General features: G+C 46.5%; 2 protein-coding genes across 2 annotated transcripts in view; one reads left to right on the forward strand and one right to left on the reverse strand.

Moving 5' to 3' along the window:
• The window catches only part of piwil1 (piwi-like RNA-mediated gene silencing 1), a 77,037-nt gene extending 67,057 nt beyond the window's left edge, over nucleotides 1-9,980 (reverse strand). The window contains exons 1-2 of the mRNA XM_070888151.1: nucleotides 9,646-9,980; nucleotides 5,512-5,617 (exon numbers count right to left, since the gene is read on the reverse strand). Coding sequence (XP_070744252.1) covers nucleotides 5,512-5,583 — 72 coding nt within the window. The 5' untranslated portion in view covers nucleotides 5,584-5,617; nucleotides 9,646-9,980. The remainder of the gene's footprint in view (nucleotides 1-5,511; nucleotides 5,618-9,645) is intronic.
• Nucleotides 9,981-10,229: 249 nt separating this feature from the next.
• LOC139269085 (uncharacterized) lies at nucleotides 10,230-22,552 on the forward strand. Its single transcript, XM_070888152.1, has 2 exons — nucleotides 10,230-10,495; nucleotides 18,408-22,552. The coding sequence occupies exon 2, from the start codon at nucleotides 19,328-19,330 to the stop codon at nucleotides 20,879-20,881; it is 1,554 nt and encodes a 517-aa protein (XP_070744253.1). The 5' UTR covers nucleotides 10,230-10,495; nucleotides 18,408-19,327; the 3' UTR covers nucleotides 20,882-22,552.
• Nucleotides 22,553-22,809: the final 257 nt, after the last annotated feature.

Genomic DNA, 22,809 nt, shown 5'->3' on the forward strand with positions numbered 1-22,809 from the left:
GGCAGTAAATGGGCAGAAAGATGAAGAAATTCCAGCCCTAAATGCTTAAGTCAAACCACAATGCTCTAAACATCAGCATGTACAAAGTAAAACTGATTGATCCAAGTTAAAAACAGCGTGCTAAATAAATTCATGTTTAACTCATTAAAACCATCTTAATTGAAGATACTGCAATCTAATCAATTTGAATTCCAGAACAGATTGTACACGAAACTACCAGATCCGTACACTGCAAAATATTACTAATGACTATTAAATCTGTGCTACTGAGACCTTTTAGAAAGCAACTGGTCATCATACAAACTTTTATATCAGTAAGTAACCTGTTAACAGTGTTGTCGCCAAATTAAGTGTATCTAAGAGTTAAGTCATGGCAGGAGAGCTCGGTCATGTGATAAGCTCCTCCTGTACCATGTGGGAACTCAGACACTTCCAGTGTCCCTGACGACTACATGTGCGGGAAGTGTATTCCCCTCCAGCTCCCGACGGTCCGCATTGCGGAATTGGAGCTGAGGGTGGATTCACTCTGGAGCATCCATGATGCTGAGAATGACGTGAGTAGCACGTGTAGCGAGTTGGTCTTACCGCAGGTGAAAGGTCCACAGCCAGATAGGGAATGGAAGACCAGCAGGAAGAGCAGTGCAAGGAAGGTAGTGCAGAAGTCCCCTGTGGTCATTCCCCTGCAAAACAGATACACCGCTTTGAGTACTGTTGAGGGGGATGACTCATCAGGGGAGGGCAGCAGCAGCCAAGTTCATGGCACCGTGGCTGGCTCTGCTGCACAGGAGGGCAGGAAAAAGAGTGGGAGAGCAATAGTGATAGGGGATTCAATTGTAAGGGGAATATATAGGTATTTCTGCAGCCGCAACCGAGACTCCAGGATGGTAAGTTGCCTCCCTGGTGCAAGGGTCAAGGATGTCTCGGAGCGGGTGCAGGACATTCTGAAAAGGGAGGGTGAACAGCCAGTTGTCGTGGTGCACATTGGTACCAACGATATAGGTAAAAAAAAAAAAGGGATGAGGTCCTACGAGACGAATTTAAGGAGCTAGGAGCTAAATTAAAAAGTAGGACCACAAATGTAGTAAGCTCGGGATTGCTACCAGTACTACGTGCTAGTCAGAGTAGAAATCGCAGGATAGCTCAGATGAATACGTGGCTTGAGCAGTGGTGCAGCAGGGAGGGATTCAAATTCCTGGGACATTGGAACCGGTTCTGGGGGAGGTGGGACCTGTACAAACCGGACGGCCTGCACCTAGGCAGGACCGGAACCAATGTCCGAGGGGGAGTGTTTTCTAGTGCTGTTGGGGAGGAGTTAAACTAATATGGCAGGGGGATGGGAACCAATGCAGGGAGACAGAGGGAAACAAAATGGAGACAGAAGCAAAAGACAGAAAGGAGATGAGGAAAAGTGGAGTGCAGAGAAACCCAAGGCAAAAAACAAAAAGGGCCACTGTACAGCAAAATTCTAAAGGGTCAAAGGCAAGCCTGAAAGCTCGGTGCCTCAATGCGAGGAGTATTCGGAATCCAGGAGAGGGCTCTGAGCTAGTTAGAGTGGGTGAGAGCTCAGATGAACAGGACCCCAAGAAAGAATGCAAAAGGCAGGAAGCAACAGAGCAGAGTAGCACTGGGGTAAGTGTAAACCACAAGGTGATAGGAAGGGACAATATGTATGAATATAAAGGGGCTGCAGGAGGGGTCAAAACTAAAAATTAAAAACTAGTATTAAAACACTACCTAAACGCACGCAGCATTCGAAATAAAGTGAATGAGTTGACGGCACAAATCATTACAAATGGGTATGTTTGGTGGCCATTACAGAAACGTGGTTGCAGGGTGGCCAAGACTGGGAATTAAACATACAGGGGTATCTGACAATTCGGAAAGATAAGACAAGGGAAAGGAGGTGGGGTAGCTCTGTTAATAAAGGATGATATCAGGGCAGTTGAGAGAGACGATATTGGCTCTAATGAACAAAATGTTGAATCATTGTGGGTGGAGATTAGAGATAGTAAGGGGGAAAAAATGTCACTGATGGGCGTAGTTTATAGGCACCCCCAAATAATAACTTCACGGTGGGGCGGACAATAATCAAGGGAATAATGGAGGCATGTGAAAAAGGAACGGCAGTAATCATGGGGGATTTTAACCTACATATCGATTGGTCAAATCAAATCGCACTGGGTAGCCTTGAGGAGGAATTCATAGAATGCATGCGGGATTGTTTCTTAGAACAGTATGCTACAGAACCTACAAGGGAGCAAGCTATCTTAGATCTGGTCCTGTGTAATGAGACAGGAATAATAAACGATCTCCTAGTAAAAGATCCTCTTGAAATGAGTGATCACAGTATGGTTCAATTTGTAATACAGATTGAGGGTGAGGAAGTAGTGTCTCAAACGAGCGTACTATGCTTAAACAAAGGGGACTACAGTGGGATGAGGGCAGAGTTGGCTAAAGTAGACTGGGAACACAGACTAAACGGTGGCACAATTGAGGAACAGTGGAGGACTTTTAAGGAGCTCTTTCATAGTGCTCAACAAAAATATATTCCAGTGAAAAAGGGCGTTAAGAGAAGGGATAACCAGCCGTGGATAACCAAGGAAATAAAGGAGAGTATCAAATTAAAAACCAATGCGTATAAGGTGCCAAGGTTAGTGGGAAACTACAAGATTGGGGAAAATTTTAAACAACAGCAAAGAATGACGAAGAAAGCAATAAAGAAAGGAAAGATAGATTACGAAAGTAAACTTGCCCAAAACATAAAAACAGATAGTAAAAGCTTTTACCGATATATAAAACGGTACAGAGTGACTAAAGTAAATGTTGGTCCCTTAGAAAATGAGAAGGGGGATTTAATAATGGGAAATGTGGAAGTGGCTGAGACCTTAAACAATTATTTTGGTTCGGTCTTCACAGTGGAAGACACAAAAACCATGCCAAAAATTGCTGCTCACGGGAATGCGGGAAGGGAGGACCTTGAGACAATCACTATCACTAAGGGGGTAGTGCTGGACAGGTTAATGGGACTCAAGGTAGACAAGTCCCCTGGTCTTGATGAAATGCATCCCAGGGTATTAAAAGAGATGGTGGAAGTTATAGCAGATGCATTTGTTATAATCTACCAAAATTCTCTGGACTCTGGGGAGGTACCAGAGGATTGGAAAGCAGCTAATGTAACGCCTCTGTTTAAAAAAAGGAGCAGACAAAAGGCAGGTAACTCTTGGCCAGTTAGTTTAACATCTGTAGTGGGGAAAATGCTTGAAGCTATCATTAAGGAAGAAATAGCGGGACATCTAGATAGGAATAGTGCAATTAAGTAGACGCAACATGGATTCATGAAGGGGAAATCATATTTAACTAATTTACTAGAATTCTTTGTGGATATAACGAGGATAGAGGTGTACCGATGGGTGTGGTGTATTTAGATTTCCAAAAGGCATTCGATAAGGTGCCATACAAAAGGTTAATGCAGAAGATAAAGGTACGCGGAGTCAGAAGAAATGTATTAGCATGGATAGAGAATTGGCTGGCTAACAGAAAGCAGAGAGTCGGGATAAATGGGTCCTTTTCAGGTTGGAAATCAGTGGTTCGTGGTGTGCCACAGGGATCGGTGCTGGGACCACAACTGTTTACAATATACATAGATGACCTGGAAGAGGGGACAGAGTATAGTGTAAGAAAATTTGCAGATGACACAAAGATTAGTGGGAAAGCGGGTTGTGTAGAGGACAGAGAGGTTGCAAAGAGATTTAGATGGGTTAAGCGAATGGGCTAAGGTTTGGCAGATGGAATACAATGTCAGAAAATGTGAGGTCATCCACCTTGGGAAAAAAAAAAACAGTAAAAGGGAATATTATTTGAATGGGGAGAAATTACAACATGCTGCGGTGCAGAGGGACCTGGGGGTCCTTGTGCATGAAACTCTTTTTAGTTTGCAGGTGCAGCAGGTAATCAGGAAGGCGAATGGAATGTTGGCCTTCATTGCGAGAGGGATGGAGTACAAAAGCAGGGAGGTCCTGCTGCAACTGTACAGGATATTGGTGAGGCCGCACCTGGAATACCGTGTGCAGTTTTGGTCACCTTACTTAAGGAAGGATATACTAGCTTTGGAGGGGGTACAGAGATGATTCACTAGGCTGATTCCAGAGATGAGGGGGTTACCTTATGATGATAGATTGAGTAGACTGGGTCTTTACTCGTTGGAGTTCAGAAGGATGAGGGGTGATCTTTTAGAAACATTTAAAATAATGAAAGCGATAGACAAGATAGAGGCAGAGAGGTTATTTCCACTGGTCGGGGAGACTAGAACTAGGGGGCACAGCCTCAAAATACGGGGGAGCCAATTTAAAACCGAGTTGAGAAGGAATTTCTTCTCCCAGAGGGTTGTGAATCTGTGGAATTCTCTGCCCAAGGAAGCAGTTGAGGCTAGCTCATTGAATGTATTCAAATCACAGGTAGATAAGATTTTTAACCAATAAAGGAATTAAGGGTTATGGGGAGCGGGCAGGTAAGTGGAGCTGAGTCCACGGCCAGATCAGCCATGATCTTGTTGAATGGCGGAGCAGGCTCGAGGGGCTAGATGGCCTACTCCTGTTCCTAATCCTTATGTTCTTATTAATGAATACTGCTTCTTAAAATAAGGCGTTCACAGAGCAGTTATGATCAGGTAATTATACCAATTCAAACAAAAGTCTTGTAAATTAAAATCATCTTCATAGATGACAGTCCGTATTTTAGACAAATTACATTTGAATCATTACTTTTGGTGCTAGTGTGAATGTTTAAAAATGTATAGAGACATTGAAGTTGAGAAAGTGGGAATTGTATAGGGACAGTATAAGCTAACAAAGAATTCATGGAGCAATAGCCATGACATCTCAGACTCGAGACTGCGAAATGTTACAACACTAACACATATTGAAACAAAACCCACAGCTTGCAGAAAAACCTCAAGGTCTTATTAAATCATGTTATTAACCTGAAACATTAACAGAAGGTCTTTGTTTAAAATCAGACCTTACTTAGGTCGGCTTATGAGTGGACAAAGGGAAAGAGGGATCAAAAGGGATAGGCTGAACTAGGATGTCACTCTAGCCCTATCTTGTTATCTTTTGCCGAAAATGTATAACCGTCGTCCCTTTACAATGTAACGTCACTTTGTCCGTAGGAAGTGAGTGCGTTCTATCAGAGTTGCATTCCTTCTGTCTGATAAGGTCCCCGATCGGGATTTGCTTTTTAAATAAAAGCTTGCTTTGTTTAAAGCACAAACGGTATTCGTTTCAGTAATTTTGCTGAACCAGATTGAGGGAAAAGAATCCACATTTACACTAGTGGCAGGTGTTCCAAATGAGCTTTTAAAACAATTACATTATTTCTCATCAACAATTGGTGCCCATCAGCAGATTTATTATATTCACTGAGTAACTTTATATTGTACAGACTTTGTTGTAAACTACAGAACTTCGTCAAAGATCAAAAATATGTTTATGTGCAAGCAGCAAAATGACTTACCAGCCTTGGCTGGGCACTGACTTCAGGGACACGAGCCCTCCCTCGAGCCCGAGAACGGGCTCTTCCGGTCATTGTTAGAAATTCCCCAACTTCCTACAGCTTCTGTCTGAGGGGGCAAAATAAACACGTAAACTCAATCTGTCAGAGTCCAGCTACAAACCTCGTGTTACAGCCGCAGGAGTGCCAGCATTGTACTGTACGCTGTTAAGACCAAGGTCTCAGAGACAAGTAGACAAGATGCTTCCCGATAAGTAGCATTACATGAAAGGATTTCCGACCAAGCAACTTGCTGACAGTCCTGAAGTTGCCTTTAGCTAATTAATTAAATGGCTCCCTGCAGAGGGGAATACACAAAAATCATAGGTTTACACAAAAAGATTGCTGAAGCTACAAATTTCACAAGGTGGTATATCCAGCATTTTTAGCTGTTGGATATAATCTTGCCTGGTTGTACTATTGATTTAAAAGATCAGATAAAAAAATGCAACCTCATCTGGATGAAAAAAAAAATCAGTGGGAGGGACACAAAGCCAATGATTTTCAAAGTGTTGGCATTACATGGTACAAATAGTTACACAGCCACCCTCACTAACATTTGTGGAAAATATCCTTGCCTCAATGGGTAAATGCATCATACGGCATGGCAGGGAGGAGCGGAAAGGGAACCAGGAAAATAGGGACAAGGAGCAGTGCCAATGCAACACACGATTGAGCTGTGGAAACAGAAAATGCTGGAAACCAACCGCAAGTCAATTTACATCTGTAAAAGAGAACAGTTAAACATTTTTGATATAACCCTGTGTCAGAACTAAAAGTGAAGAAAAGAAAACCCTAGTGTGGAACACGGTAATCTTTCAATTGCATTAAGGGTTATAGCAAAAATTTATGTTGATTTTTCACTTCACAGATGCTGACTTGTTTGCGACAGGGGGTGGAGAATCAGAAATTTATGGCACAGGATGCCATTCAGCCCATCACGTGTGTGCCAGTCAAAGAGGTATCCAGTCTAATCCCACTTTTCAGCTCTTGGTCTGTAGTCCTGTAGGTTACAGCATTTAAAGTGCACATCCAAGTACTTTTTAAATGAGTTCCAAACGCCCCACAGCCTCTAAGTAAAAAAAGTTTCCTCAACTCCCCTCTAATCCTTCTACCAATTACTTTAAATCTATTGACCCCTCTGCTAAGGGAAACAGGTCCTTCCTATCTACTGTATCTAGGCCCCTCATCATTTTATACACCTCAATTAAGTCTCCCCTCAGCATCCTCTGTTCCAAAGAAAACAACCTCAGCCTATCATAAGAAATAAGTGCTGGAGTAGACCATTTGGCCCCACCATTCAATATCATGGCTGATCTACCACAACTCACCCTTCCCGCACTATCCCCATATCCCTCAATTCCTCAAAATTTATTTTGTCTCAAATATACTCAACGACTGAGCATCCACATCTCTCTGGGGTAGAGAATTCCAAAGATTCACAACCCTCCAGGTGAAGAAATTTCTCATCTCAGACACCTTACCCTGGTTCTAGATTCTTCAGCTAGGGTAAACATTTTCCCAGCATTAACCCTGTCAAGCCCCTTAAGAATTTTGTTTCCATCAGATCGCATCTCATCCTTCTAAATTCTAGGGAATGCAGGTCTAAACTCCAGTCCAGGCAACATCCTCGTAAATTTCTCATCTTATATGCTGCTCCTTGGCGACATCAGAAAACACAGCGTGTTTCTACATGCACGCTGATAACACCCAGCTCTACCTCACCACCACTTCTCTCGATCCCTCCTCGTTCTCTAAATTGGCAAACTACCTGTCTGACATCCAATTCTGGATGAGCAGAAATTTTCTCCAACCGTAGCCCTTGTTTTTGGTCCCCACCACAAACTCCATTCCCCAGCCAGACTCCATCCCTCTCCCCAACTTCGGTCTGAGACTGAACCATACTATTCGCAACCTGTAGGTCATTTTTGACCCTGAAATGAGCTTCTGGCCATATATCTGCAGTATAACTAAGACCACCTATTTCCACCTCCGTAACATCGCCCGTCTCCGCCCTCCCGCTGCTGAAACCCTCATCCGTGCCTTTTGTTACCTCTAGACTTGACTATTCCAATGCACTCCTGGCTGGCCTCCCATCTTCCACCCTCCGTAAACTAGAGGTGATCCACAACGTGTGCTAACTCGCAACGAGTCCCACTCACCCAGTGCCCCCTGCCCTGTGTCCTAACTCGCACCGAGTCCCGCTCACCCATCACCCACTGTGCTCACTGCCCCGTGTCCTAACTCGCACCGAGTCCCACTCACCCATCACCCCCTGTGCTCACTGACCCGTGTCCTAACTCGCACCGAGTCCCGCTCACCCATCACCCCCTGTGCTCACTGCTCCGTGTCCTAACTCGCACCGAGTCCCGCTCACCCATCACCCGCTGTGCTCACTGCCCCGTGTCCTAACTCGCATCGAGTCCCACTCACCCATCACCCCCTGTGCTCACTGCCCCGTGTCCTAACTCGCACCGAGTCCCGCTCACCCATCACCCCCTGTGCTCACTGCCCCGTGTCCTAACTCGCACCGAGTCCCGTTCACCCATCACCCCCTGTGCTCGCTGCCCCCGTGTCCTAACTCGCACCGAGTCCCACTCACCCATCGCCCCCTGTGCTCACTGCCCCGTGTCCTAACTCGCACCGAGTCCCACTCACCCATCACCCACTGTGCTCACTGCCCCGTGTCCTAACTCGCACCGAGTCCCACTCACCCATCGCCCCCTGTGCTCACTGCCCCCGTGTCCTAACTCGCACCAAGTCCCGCTCACCCATCACCCCCTGTGCTCACTGCCCCGTGTCCTAACTCGCACCGAGTCCCGCTCACCCATCACCCCCTGTGCTCACTGCCCCATGCCCTAACTCACACCGAGTCCCGCTCACCCATCACCCCCTGTGCTCACTGCCCCGTGTCCTAACTCACACCGAGTCCCGCTCACCCATCACCCCCTGTGCTCGCTGACCCGTGTCCTAACTCACACCAAGTCCCGCTCACCCATCACCCCCTGTGCTCACTGCCCCGTGTCCTAACTCACACCGAGTCCCGCTCACCCATCACCCCCTGTGCTCGCTGACCCGTGTCCTAACTCACACCGAGTCCCGCTCACCCATCACCCACTGTGCTCGCTACCCCGTGTCCTAACTCACACCGAGTCCCGCTCACCGACCCGTGTCCTAACTCACACCAAGTCGCGCTCACCCATCACCCACTGTGCTCGCTGCCCCGTGTCCTAACTCACACCGAGTCCCGCTCACCCATCACCCCCTGTGCTCACTGCCCCGTGTCCTAACTCGCACCGAGTCCCACTCACCCATCGCCCCCTGTGCTCACTGCCCCCGTGTCCTAACTCGCACCAAGTCCCGCTCACCCATCACCCCCTGTGCTCACTGCCCCGTGTCCTAACTCGCACCGAGTCCCGCTCACCCATCACCCCCTGTGCTCACTGCCCCATGCCCTAACTCACACCGAGTCCCGCTCACCCATCACCCCCTGTGCTCACTGCCCCGTGTCCTAACTCACACCGAGTCCCGCTCACCCATCACCCCCTGTGCTCGCTGACCCGTGTCCTAACTCACACCGAGTCCCGCTCACCCATCACCCCCTGTGCTCACTGCCCCGTGTCCTAACTCACACCGAGTCCCGCTCACCCATCACCCCCTGTGCTCGCTGACCCGTGTCCTAACTCACACCGAGTCCCGCTCACCCATCACCCACTGTGCTCGCTACCCCGTGTCCTAACTCACACCGAGTCCCGCTCACCCATCACCCCCTGTGCTCGCTGACCCGTGTCCTAACTCACACCAAGTCCCGCTCACCCATCACCCACTGTGCTCGCTGACCTACATTGGCTCCCGGTTAAGCAACGCCTCGACTTCAAAATTCTCATCCTAGTTTACAAATCCCTCCATTGCCCTCACCCCTCCCTATCTCTGTAATCCCTCCAGCACCACAACCCCCCCACCCCCACCCCCGAGATGTCTGCGCTCCTCTAATTCTGCCCTCTTGAGCATCCCTGATTATAATCGCTCCACCATCGGTGGCCGTGCCTTCAGCTGCCTGGGCCCCAAGCTCTGGAACTCCCTCCCTTAAAAACCTACCTGTTTGACCAAGTTTTCGGTCACCTGCCCTAATTTCTCCTTATGTGGCTCGATGTCAAATCGTTTGGTCTCACAACCCTCCAGTGGGGCGCCTTGGGTGGGTGGGTGGGGGGGGGGAAGAGTTCGAGAAGGGGCGGGGCACCTGTTGCCGGGAATGAATGAAGAAAGTCGCAGCGAAGGAAAGCACACACTCCCTTCCACTCGGACGCCTTTGCTGGCCCCCCGCCCACAGAAATTACATTCGGCAGATCACACGAGCATGTCCCACAGCAGCCTGCGCGCGCGCGCGAGTGAACCTCCCCCGGGCGGCAATGCTCCCTGCCCTCCCCTCCCCGCGCCGCGCCGCGCGACTTCTAACTGCCTCTTCCCTCGCCCGCCCTCCCGCCCCGCCCCGCCCCGCCGCACCACCCCGATCCCTCCGCACCAACCGCTCCACTTTCAAAATCTGCCCCTGAAATTAGCATTGCTTGTGCTCACAATCAACTTCCCTTTCATTTGTAAGTGTAAACATGTTTTACTTTTACTTACCAAAGAAAAAAGAAACCCGATCTATTTGACGCCTTTTGGAGCCGGCGGAAGGGGCCGGGGGGAAAAGGCGCGCAGGTGTTGAGCGCGTGGAAATTCCCAAACCGACGGAAATTTAAAAATAAGCCGGGATAGTACTTCGGAGGATGGTGGGAGGGGGGCAGAGAAAAAGTAATCTTCTCTTATTTATTTCATTCTCAACTACCTTACCGCTCAAAGAGACGCTTGGAGGCCAACCTCTGCCAAACCAGAGCTGCACAACCAGGCCTGTGACACAAACCGCAGCCCACGTCCATGGGCCGAAAGTACCAACAATGACGGACAGGTAAAGACCCTCTGGTGCATCGAGCCCCACCACCCACAATTGTGATACCTTCTTTCTGTGGCTCAGTGGGTAGCACTCTCGCCTCAGAGTCAGAAGGTTGTGGGTTCAAGTCCCCACTCCAGGGAGGAGCCCATAAATCCAGGCTGACAGTGCAGTGCTGAGGGAGTGCTGCACTGTCGAAGGCGCTGACTTTCGGATGAGACATTGAACCGAGGCCCTCTCAGGTGGACGTAAAAGATCCCGTGGCACTATATTGAAGAAGAGCAGGGGAGTTATCCCCGGTGTCCTGGGGCCAATATTTATCCCTCAATCAACATAACAAAAGAATATCTGGTCATTATCACATTGCAGTTTGTGGGAGCTTGCTGTGCACAAGTTGGCTGCCGCGTTTCCCACATTACAACAGTAACTACACTCCAAAAGTACTTCATTGGCTGTAAAGTGCTTTGAGATGTCCGGTGGTCATGAAAGGCACTATTGAAATCCAAGTCTTTCTACATGGAGTGAAATATATATTGTGATGGCTTGTGTATCACACTATATGCTCCACTCCATGTAGAAACAGGTTTGACTTCAGTAATTCTCCTGTCATATAGAGGTGGAGTATAATAATGGCAACAACTTGAATTTACACAGCGCCTTTAACGCAGTAAAACGCCCCGAGGCACTTCACAGGAGTGTTATTGAACAAAATTTGATACCGAGCCACATAAGGAGATATCAGTGCAATCGACTAAAAGCTTGGACAAAGAGGTAGGTTTTCAGGAGCGACTTAAAGGAGTATAGAGATATGGAGAGGTTTAGGGAGGGAATCCCAGAGCTTGTGGTGTAGACTAGCTGAAGACACGACCATCAATGGTGGGTCATTAAAAGAGGCCAGAATTAGAGGAGCACAGATATCTCAGAGGATTGTAGGGCTGGAGAAGATTGCAGAGATAGGGAGGGGCAAGGCCATGGAGGGATTTGAAAACAAGGAAGAACATTTTTAAATCAAGGGCGGCTGTGTGCCAATGTAAGTCAGCGAGCACAAGGCTGATGGGTGAACTGGACTTGGTGAGAGTTAGGATACGGGCAGCAGAGTTTTGGATGAGCTCAAGTTTACGGAGGGGGGGAAGATGGGAGGCCGACCAAAAGAGCATTGGAATAGTCAAGTCTCGAGGTAAGAAAGGCCTGAATGAGTTGAGTTGGGGGTGGAGATGGGTGATATTATGCAGATGGAAGTAGGTGATCTTGGTGATGGAGAGGACATGGGGTAGGAAGCTCAGTTCAGGGTCTAATAGGATGCCACGGTTACATATAGTCTGGTTCAGCCTCAGACGGGACATTGGAGCTCTTCATGATCTATGTCTCTCGCACAGGTAAAAGTAAATGTGACATCTATGAGATGACCATCTTCAGGAGTGAATTGATATAATTTGCGCATTAGAAACAAACACTTTGATTTCCCAAGAGTCCAAAAATCTATCGATCTCAGTCTTGAATATACTCAGTGACTGAGCATCCACAGCTCTTTGGGGTAGAGAATTCCAGATTAACAACCCTCTGAGTGAAGAAATTCCTACTCATCTCAGTCTTAAATGGCCAACCCCTTATCCTGAGATGATAGATTTAAAATATTCTATTAACATTGTTTTCAAATTGCATTGGAGGCTGTTCAGAGAAGGTTCATCAGGTTGATTCCGGAGATGAGGGGGTTGACTTATGAAGATAGGTTGAGTAGGTTGGGCCTCTACTCATTGGAGTTCAGAAGAATGAGAGGTGATCTTACCAAAACATAAGATAATGAGGGGGCTTGACAAGGTGGATGCAGAGAGGATAGTTCCACTAATAGGGGAAACTAAAATTAGGAGACATAGTCTCAGAATAAGAGGCCGCCCATTTAAAACTGAGATAAGGAATTTCTTCTCCCAGAGAGCTGTGGAGGCTGGGTCATTGAATATATTTAAGACTGAGATAGACAGATTTTTGAGCAATAAGGGAGTAAAGGGTTATGGAGAGCAGGCAGGGAGTAAAGGGTTATGGGGAGCGGGCAGGGACGTGGAGCTGAGTCCATGATCAGATCAGCCATAATCTTATTATATGGCGGAGCAGGCTGGAGGGGCCAGGTGGCCTACTCCTGCTCCTATTTCTTATGTTCTTATGTCTGTTTATATAAGAATAATTGGTTTGTATCATAAATAGTGGAAGTAAGGCTTTTTGTCTCTTTCCGACTAGCTGACATGTTCTCTCTCTGAACTAAAAATTAAGTAGTTGACAGCAAATGTGAAACTTCCCCTGTAGTCGGGGATCAGCAGGGGTGAGGATGGGGAGAGAGGCAGGGAGGAGGTTTGCTTCCAGAGAGAGGGTGGCATTACGCTGGTAGAGGAAAATAAGGCATTGTGCGTTGCTGCTTGAGTAAAATCAATGGTAGGAGCCACAATGGGTAAGAAAGAACAGAAGCCTACCCAGGAGGGACTCATTCCTGAGGTGAGAGAAGGAAAGGAAATAGTGGCAAGTGAATTGGGGAAGAGGAGGAGTATGATGCAGTCAGAGGGTACAGAAGGAAGTGTTGATGACACGGACCAAAGAAGAAGGGAGTTGCGGGGGAAGAGCAGGGCTGGGGAGAGTAGAAGTAGAAGATGGTAACAGAGCGTTGGTCCACGTAACAGCCAGAATCTGGGCTCAAATGGACGCAAAGATGTTACATGGAGAAATCAGACTACCTATGTTTGGCTATGCAAGGGCCATGATATAGTTCTCAGGAATGGTGAACAAAGTCTGGAGCCTTAAAAGTGGTTAGAGGAGGCTAGGACATGACAGGCTGGCAGTCAAGATACAGAATTGGTTGGTTCGTTGTTGGCTGAATTCCAAGGGTCTGGTTGTTAATTGGATCCAGGGTCTGGATGACTGGTTCTCAGGGTCAAGACCCTGGCTGACAGTCAGGGGCCAGGCAGTTGGTCAAATGATATACCGTGTCTCTAAATATAATTTGGGTCCAACCCTGTCAAATCAATTTAAGCTTTATATGTGACAGACTTCACAACCAGAAAAGCAGCAACATTTCATCGCAGTAAGAGAGAGTAAGAGTACATCGTGCTACTTTCTGCACGAGGTAACCTTGCCTAAAAACAAGTCAAAATGATACTATCTCAGTCCTGGGATCTATGCTAACTATGGTCTTTCTGTGGAGGATTCACCATAGACCTCCTAGACTCCAATTATATCCATATCACTGCTGCATGAAGGTCAGCATGTATGACCAGCTGTATTCCCCTTTGTTTCTCAGACTTTATATGAACTTAATTACAGTTGTCTGAGCAGATGGCACATTTGCTGAAGTAACACTTCCGGTCCTTGCATCTCCAATCAATTGGTACCAACACCTTATCCATCACATTCTTATTCGGCCTTGAGAGTCTGTCCCTACAGATACAGGATTGGCTAGCTGGCCTCGCTCGATTCAGTGAGGCGTACTCCGGGAAAGAATGGATATGCTCACAATGCAAAATTTCACTGAAATGGGCCTTTCACTTGCTCCAGGGAAACTAAGATAAACCAAACTCCGTATTATTCTCTTGTATTCTCTGCCTGTACTGTGAGACACAGCAACAGAAACATAGAAACATAGAAAATAGATGCAGGAGTAGACCATTCAGCCCTTCGAGCCTGCAACACCATTCGATAAGATCATGGCTGATTTTATGGCTGGTAAATAGCTGGAGTCCCAGCACTGAACCTTGCGGTACCCCACTAGTCACTGCCTGCCATTCTGAAAAGGGCCCGTTTATTCCCACACTTTGCTTCCTGTCCGCCAACCAGTTCTCTATCCATGTCAATACATTACCCCCAATACCATGTGCTTTAATTTTGCACACTAATCTCTTGTGTGAGACCTTGTCAAAAGCCTTTTGAAAGTCCAAATACATCACAGGCACTGGTTCTCCCTTGTCCACTCTACTAGTTACATCCTCAAAAAATTCTAGAAGATTTGTCAAGCATGATTTCCCTTTCATAAATTCATGCTGGCTTGGACCGATCCTGTCACTGCTTTCCAAATGTGCTGCTATTACATTTTTAATAATTGATTCCAACATTTTCCCTACTACCGATGTCAGGCTAACCGGTCTATATTTCCCCGTTTTCTCTCTCCCTCCTTTTTTTAAAAAATGGGGTTACATTAGCTATCCTCCAATCCATAGGAACTGATCCAGAGTCTATAGAATGTTGGAAAATGACCACCAATGCATCCACTATTTCTACAGCCACTTCCTTAAGTACTCTGGGATGCAGACTATTAGGCCCTGAGGATATATCGGCCTTCAATCCCATCAATCCGTAACACAGTTTCCTGACTAATAAGGATTTCTTTCAGTTCCTCCTTCTCGCTAGACCCTCGGTCCCCTAGTATTTCCGGAAGGTTATTTGTGTCTTCCTTACTGAAGACAGAACCAAAATATTTGTTCAATTGGTCTGCCATTTCTTTGTTCCCCATTATAAATTCACCTGATTCTGACTGCAAGGGACCTACATTTGTCTTCACTAATCTTTTTCTCTTCACATATCTATAGAAGCTTTTGCAGTCAGTTTTTATGTTCCCTGCAAGCTTACTCTCATACTCTATTTTCCCCCTCCTAATTAAACCCTTTGTCCTCCTTTGCTGAATTCTAAATTTCTCCCAGTCCTCAGGTTTTCTGCTTTTTCTGGCCAATTTATGTGCCTCTTCCTTGGATTTAACACTATCCCTAATTTCCCTTGTTAGCCACGGTTGAGCCACCTTCCCCATTTTATTTTTACACCAGACAGGGATGTACAATTGTTGAAGTTCATCCATGTGATCTTTAAATGTCTGCCATTGCCTATCCACCGTCAACCTTTTAAGTATCATTCGCCAGTCTATCCTAGCCAATTCACGTCTCATATCATCGAAGTTACCTTCCTTTAAGTTCAGGTCCATAGTCTCTGAATTAACTGTGTCACTCTCCATCCTAATGAAGAATTCTACCATATTATGGTCACTCTTCCCCAAGGGGCCTTGCACCACAAGATTGCTAATTAATCCTCTCTCATTACACATCACCCAGTCTAGGATGGCCAGCTCTCTAGTTGGTTCCTCGACATATTGGTCTAGAAATCCATCCCTTATACACTCCAGGAAATCCTCCTCCACCGTATTGCTACCAGTTCGATTAGCCCAATCTACATGTAGATTAAAGTTACCCATGATAACTGCTGTATCCTTATTGCACGCATCCCTAATTTCCTGTTGGTGCCATCCCCAACCTCATTACTACTATTTGGTAGTCTGTACACAACTCCCACGAGCGTTTTCTGCCCTTCAGTGTTCCGCAGCTCTATCATCCAAGCTAATGTCCTTCATTACTATTGCGTTAATCTCCTCTTTAACCAGCAACGCTACCCCACCTCCTTTTTCTTTCTGTCTATCCTTCCTGAATACCCCTGGATGTTGAATTCCCAACCTTGGTCACCCTGGAGTCATGTCTCCGTAATCCCAATTACATCATATCCGTTAACAGCTATCTGCACAGTTAATTCATCCACCTTATCACGAATGCTCCACGCATTGAGACACAGAGCCTTCAGGCGTTTTTTTAACACTCTTTGTCCTTTTAGAATTATGTTGTAAAGTGGCCCTTTTTGATTTTTGCCTTTGATTTCACTGCCCTCCATGTTTCCTTATCTCCTATCTACATTTTGCTCCTGCCCCCATCTTCCTGCATAGATTCCCATCCCCCTGCAATATTAGTTTAAACCCTCCCGAACAGCACTAACAAACACTCCCCCCTAGGACATTGGCTCCGGTCCTGCCCAGGTGCAGACTGTCAGTTTGTACTGAGGGTCCCACCTCCCCCAGAACCGGTTCCAATTTCCCAGGAATTTGAATCCCTCCCTCTTAACTATCCTGCTATTTCAACTCTGACTAGCACGTGGCACTGGTAGCAATCCTGAGATTACTACCCTTGAGCTCCTACTTTTTAATTTAACTGCTAAATTCAGCTTGTAGGATCTCATCCCGTTTTTTTACCAATATCATTGGTACCTATATGCACCACGACAATTGGCTGTTCACTCTCTCCCTCCAGAATGCCCTGCAGACGCTTGGAGACATCCTTGACCCTTGCACCAGGGAGGCAACATACCATCCTGGAGTCGCGATTGCGGCTGCAGAAACGCCTATCTATTCCCCTTACAATAGAATCCCCTACCACTATAGCTCTCCCACTCTTTTTCCTGCCCTCCTGTGCAGTAGAGCCACCCATGGTGCCATGACCTTGGCTGCTGCTGCCTTCCCCTGATGAGCCATCTCTCCCAACAGTACCCAAAGTGGTATATCTGTTTTGGAGGGAGCTGACCCCTGCACTATCTTCCTTCCACTGCTCGTCCTGCTGGTCACCCATTCCCTATCTGCCTGTGTAACCTTTACCTGCGGTGTGACCAACTCACTAAACGTGCTATTCACGACATCTTCAGCATTGCGGATGCTCTAGAGTGAATTCATGCACAGCTCCAGTGCCGCAATGCGGTCTGTCAGGAGCTGCAGCTGGACACACTTCCTGCACACATAGTAGTCAGGGACACTGGAAGCGTTCCTGATTTCCCACATAGCACAGGAGGAGCATGACACAGGTCTCCTGCCATGACTTAACCCTTAAATTAACTTAATTTGCTAACAATGCCGAAGGGTTCTTACTGATAAGAAAAAAAAAGAATCGGTGCTAAATAGCAGCAGCTACATACCAGCAACCATATTTACACAATGACTAAGAAAATTTTACATCACAGAAGGAATCCATTTGGCTCATTGCTGAAAGAATTATCTACTTACACCCATTCTCCTACCCGTATCCCAAATGTTTAAAAACAAATATTTATTTCTCTTTGTAAAGCGATTATGGATTCCGCTTCCACCACTGTTTCTGGTCTCCCATTCCATGAGCTAACAACTCTCCGTGTAATAATAAAACCTCCAGCCTCTTGCTTCATTCCTTTGGTCATGTTCATAAATTTACACCCTCTAGTTACCAACTCAACTTATTACTGCACCTTTCAGGTTTTTTCCATTGTGTATTTTACATTTTGTTTTTCTCCTCATACTTATCCAAACCACTTGCCTGCCATTCCATTAACTTGCCTGTCTCCCTCAAGTCTTTTACAGTCTTCCTCACCATTCATTTTTGTGTCGTCAGCAAATTTTGAGATTATGTTCCCTGTACCCAAGTCCAAATCATCTCAATATACTGAGAACAAAATTGGACCTCGCACTTACCGTTGGGGTGCACCACGTCCAACCCTTCTCCGATCTAAGCTATACTCTTTTACCCCGACTCTTGCTTCCAGTCAATCAATCAACTTTATATCAATTCTGCTACATTTCCTCTTGTACCACATACCTGAATTCTTCTAGCAAGCCTCGTCAGACACCTTATCAAATGCCTTTTGAAAATCCATATGTGAATGTAGGTGGAAGAATCATGAAAGGGTTAATAAAATGGTTCTACGAATCAATAAGAAAATAAGAAAAGACAGAATTGATTTCCCGTGAGAAAGTAGGGGATAAAGTAGCTTGTGTGACCATCACTGATAAACAAGGGTTTATGGCCATGACTTGATAAGGTGCACATTTGCTTCGTGTGATTAAGCTGGGCTATTCCGCTCGTAAAAGCACAAAGTGTTCTAAAGATAAACAGGCTGTCAATTCATGAAGCCCTAGTAACACACTGTGATTGATGAAGCAGGCCATACCTCCTTCGGTTTGTAAGAATAAAAGGGATGCGTCTGTGAGGATAGGCAGACCTTTTGTCTGCCTGCCCCGGAATCTGTAGACTCTGTGCTGGCAGTTTGGTAACAGGTCCGAAGCTGCTTCAATAAAGACGTAAAGATTGAAGGTATCTGACTCGATTGTTGTCGAATGCAGCTGACCACCCGAACTAGGACTTGGTGTCAGAAGTGGGATCCCAAAAACTCTCGATTGGAAGTGGCTGAATCATTGATATCCTACAGACGGGACGCGGCAGAGGAAATGGGCCCCAAAGTGAGTATATTTAGTTAAATTGCCACTTTGTTTTCCTCCTGTTGTAAGTTCTGGTCACGGATCTTTCACCACTGTTCAATTAATTGTTGACGGGATCGCCCGTGGTCAGTTGTCAGATTACCCCAGGAAAAAATAGATTTGGAATTGTCCACGATGGTGGTCCGTTAAAGTTACGAAGGAATTTGGAATTGTCCACGATGGTGGTCCGTTAAAATGACGAAGGTGTAGGTTGATCTGGAAATTGTCTACCACAAGTAGTCCGTCAAAAGTTAAAACAGTAAGGAATAGAGAGAAAAGGAATAGAGAAAAGGAATAAAGAGAAAAGGAAGTTGTGGGTGCACACCACGGTGGTGGGTTAAAAGATAACTGATTTGAAATTGTCTCACTTAATGAGTCCGTCAAAACGTTGAATACCTAGGTTAAGATAAGTTTTATCATGGGTAATAAACACCCAGATAAAAACGAGCAACTCAGACAATTGTCGGGAGGTTTGAATCAGAAATTAGGTTCAGACATATGGCCATTAGGGGGTTCAAGTGATTTAGAAACAATTAAACGCGCCCAAGAATTAATTTGGAAAAGGGGAATCGGGAAAAAGAGTAAGAAATTGATTGAAATTTGGAGCCAACATTGTCAGGATGAAAAAGATAAGAATATTCTGGCGAGTTGGCAAGAGAATGCTCTCAAGGCAGGAATTAACCGATGCGGGAATCCCTAAGTCATTGGAAATTTAAAGAAAGGAATGTGCACAGGAAAAGAGAAATAGAACAAACAAGGAATCTTTAACTGAACTACGTAGTTCAATGGCTGGTCTTGGCATGCAAGGGGCTGACGAGGACAATGAATGGGATAATTGGAATATGACTCCAGGGGCTCCCCCGCCTCATCCGACGGCACAACCCGATGTTAATGCCTTGGCTGACGCGCCGGTGCCAAATTTACAGACGAACAGAGTTCTACCACCCCCTTACCCCGGTCCTAATGTCCCAACAACGGGCACCACTGCTGCTGCAACACTCATTTATCCCAGTTTAGACAATGTGTCTAATAGAGAACGACAGTCTTGGGGAACTAAGTCTGATGATGAGGTTTTCTGTCGATCCGTTGCAGAGGGGATTAGAAGCCAGGTTCAAAGACGGCGTCAACTTGAACAGGAAATAAGGAAATTACAACGGCTTGAAAGAAATCAACGACGTAGTGGTAAAGGGAAAAAGGGGAAATTAACCCCTACAGATGAGGATGATGTGATAGTGTCAGGGTCAGTTCCTGGGACAGATTCAGAGTCGGGATGGGTTGACGATGTTGAAGGGGACAATGACGGGGAGACACCAAGACCCCTGAAGAAATGCGCGCCGAAACAGCTGCCCGTCAGAACTGTCCCTAACCCTCACGCGTTGGCACCAGCAGCGCCTGTTGTGGATGGGGGCCCGAATGTGCCACCACCTGCTATGATACAATTGTGGTTACCTTGGAAACCTCATGAACTTATGTCCATATTAACCAGCGCCCCGAATAAAAATACCTGTCCTCAACGGTTCATTGAATTTTTGTCACGAACCATTAGAGTCTATCAAGCAGACTCAAGGGACCTTTGGTCTCTGGTACAACAGGTACTTACTGGTTCTGAATGGACCAGATTTAAGGAAGCCTTAGGATATCAAACTCACGATGCCTTAGAAGTAGCGCACGCGAATAACGAGAACAGAGAGACGATGATTCTGGATGCTGTACACGTAGTTCTGCGAAAACCTGTCGATATTACCAAAGTCTTGGACATGAAACCAAAGAAGGGCGAGACAGTCGAGGAATTTTTAGAGAGATTTAAGGAAGTATATGGAACCCAGTCAGGAGACCAGGTGTTTTCTAAGGGACAGCCCTCTCCTCAGTTTTGTTCTATGTTAATGAACTGCCTTCCTGGAACAGTTGCTACTGCAATAAGGCCCAATAATCTTGACTGGTGTGATACCACAACTCAGGCAATGTCTCGAGCAGTAAAAGCTTTTTGGAAGGACGGTCCGACGGTTGAGCTAAAAGATTCACTGCTGACTAAAGTAAAGACAGAATATGTTGTTAAGCCGGATCATGACTGTCTGCACTCAGTCCTCGAGGACACGAGCCCTCGCTCCGACCTTTCAGATACCCCTCTGTTAAACCCTGATCTCGTTATGTTCACTGATGGCAGTTCCTCCATCAACAAGGAAGGAACCCGCATTTCCGGTTATGCTGTTGTCAGTCAAGAAGGAACGACTCTCGAGTCTGGAGCCTTCCAGGTCCCCCTTTCCGCTCAGCAAACAGAACTTTTTGCCCTCACCCGTGCGTGTATTTTAGGAGAGGATCTCCGAGTCAATCTACACTGACTCCCGTTACGCCTTTGGGGTTGTCCACGACTTCGGCCAGCTCTGGAAAAACCGAGGATTCCTAACTTCAACCGGTACGCCAATCTCGAACCAAGTGCTTGTGTCTGACCTATTACTTGCTCTTCTGCTCCCTCGACAAATCGCTGTTATTAAATGTTCCGCTCATACTGCTGGTTTCTCTCCAATCGTCATCGGAAACCGCCTTGCTGACGAGGCGGCTAGGTGTGCTGCAAGGAGTCAGCAGATTGTTGTGCCCCGAATGATGAGGCAGACGTCCAGCTCTAAACCGAGCTTGTCGGCCCCTGAAAAGCCAATGCCAACCATCAAAGAGGTACTTCGCCTACAGGAGGATGCTCCTGCTGTACAAAAACAACTTTGGAACGATCTTGATTGTAAATATGATACTGCCTCCGGGTTGTGGATCACACCCACTGGTCAAACTTGTATGTCCGATGAATTGGCCCTTTGGGTAATTGAATGTGTTCATTACGCCACGCATTGTGGAGCAAAAGCCACTAGTGACCTGCTCCTCCAGACATGGTGGCATCCTAGCCTCCAAATGTTTGCGCAGAATATTATTTCTCGTTGCCTTACCTGCCAACGCCATAATCCTGGAAGGGGGGCACCATGTTAATTAGGTAAAACACCCTTGCCAGCCGGACCCTTCGAGACTTTGCAGATGGGATATATAGAATTGCCACGCTGTCAGTGTTATAAATATGTGTTGATTATTGTTGATGTTTTTAGTAAATGGATTGAAGCTTATCCTACTATGGATAATAGAGCCTGTACTGTTGTTAAGATATTGCTGAAGGAAGTTATCCCTCGCTTCGGGGTTCCCGGTCGTCTTAGTTCAGATAACGGACCCCATTTTATTGCAGCTGTAAACAAGGAATTGTGCCAACAGTTAGGGATACATCAACAACTCCATTGTGCCTATCGCCCCCAGGCGGCGGGTCTGGTCGAGCGAACCAACCAGACTCTTAAAATCAAGTTAGCTAAACTGACCTCCCAAACAGGGTCGACTTGGTTAAAATTGTTACCTGTAGCTCTTTTTCAGATTCGCTCCACCCCCGCAGGGACGACGCGTCTCACCCCGGCCGAGATGGTGTACGGCAGACCTCCTCGCACCCCTTGGGACCACCATTCTCCAGTTGCCGTTTACTTTCATCACATGACTGAGGAGATGACTACCTATGTGTTAGCCCTAACTAAGGCATTGCGAGCCTCTCATTCACAGGTTCGCGCTGCTTATGATGACCGTCCCTCTTTTCACGGATCATCCCCTATCGAGCCCGGATCCTTTGTTCTCATCAAAAATTGGACGCGACGTCATCTCCAACCCCGATGGGATGGTCCATTTCAGGTCTTACTCACCACCCCCACCGCTGTAAAGGTGGAAGGTAGAGACGCGTGGGTGCACATGCATCATTGCAAATTGATTACCGGCGGTAATCAAAAGGGGGGATTGGAGATAGACGTGGACTAATAATACGTTCGTTCCCGTCGTTCCGTAACCGTTTTAGCCATAATTTTAAGCCATAATTTTAATTAATCTAATTATTATATGATTGCTTGTCCTGCTTTTAGGTATTTAGGCATAACATGAGGCCTTGGTAGCCACGATAGTAACATGACGGTTTGCAAGCCCCTTTGTCTTTCAGGATTGAAAGAATGCACGGAACCCTGCTGCTAGGAGTCGTGATCCTGCTGATAACAGTAACAAAAACAGGGGGACGACTATTCAGCTGCCCAACCGATGGCTCACAAGAGCAAATTCTCCGCCTCTGTACGGGAGATATAGTACAATGTGGAACCAGGACACCAGACGATCTCGAATCATGGACCATGACTAAAATAAAATCCCGTACGGGTATACTCTCACAGGTTGATCGACAGGTGACTCTACAGGGCAAAGACCGATGGAA

This window comes from Pristiophorus japonicus, chromosome 8 (assembly GCF_044704955.1).
Source record: "Pristiophorus japonicus isolate sPriJap1 chromosome 8, sPriJap1.hap1, whole genome shotgun sequence".
In the NCBI taxonomy this organism is placed as follows: Eukaryota; Metazoa; Chordata; class Chondrichthyes; family Pristiophoridae; genus Pristiophorus; species Pristiophorus japonicus.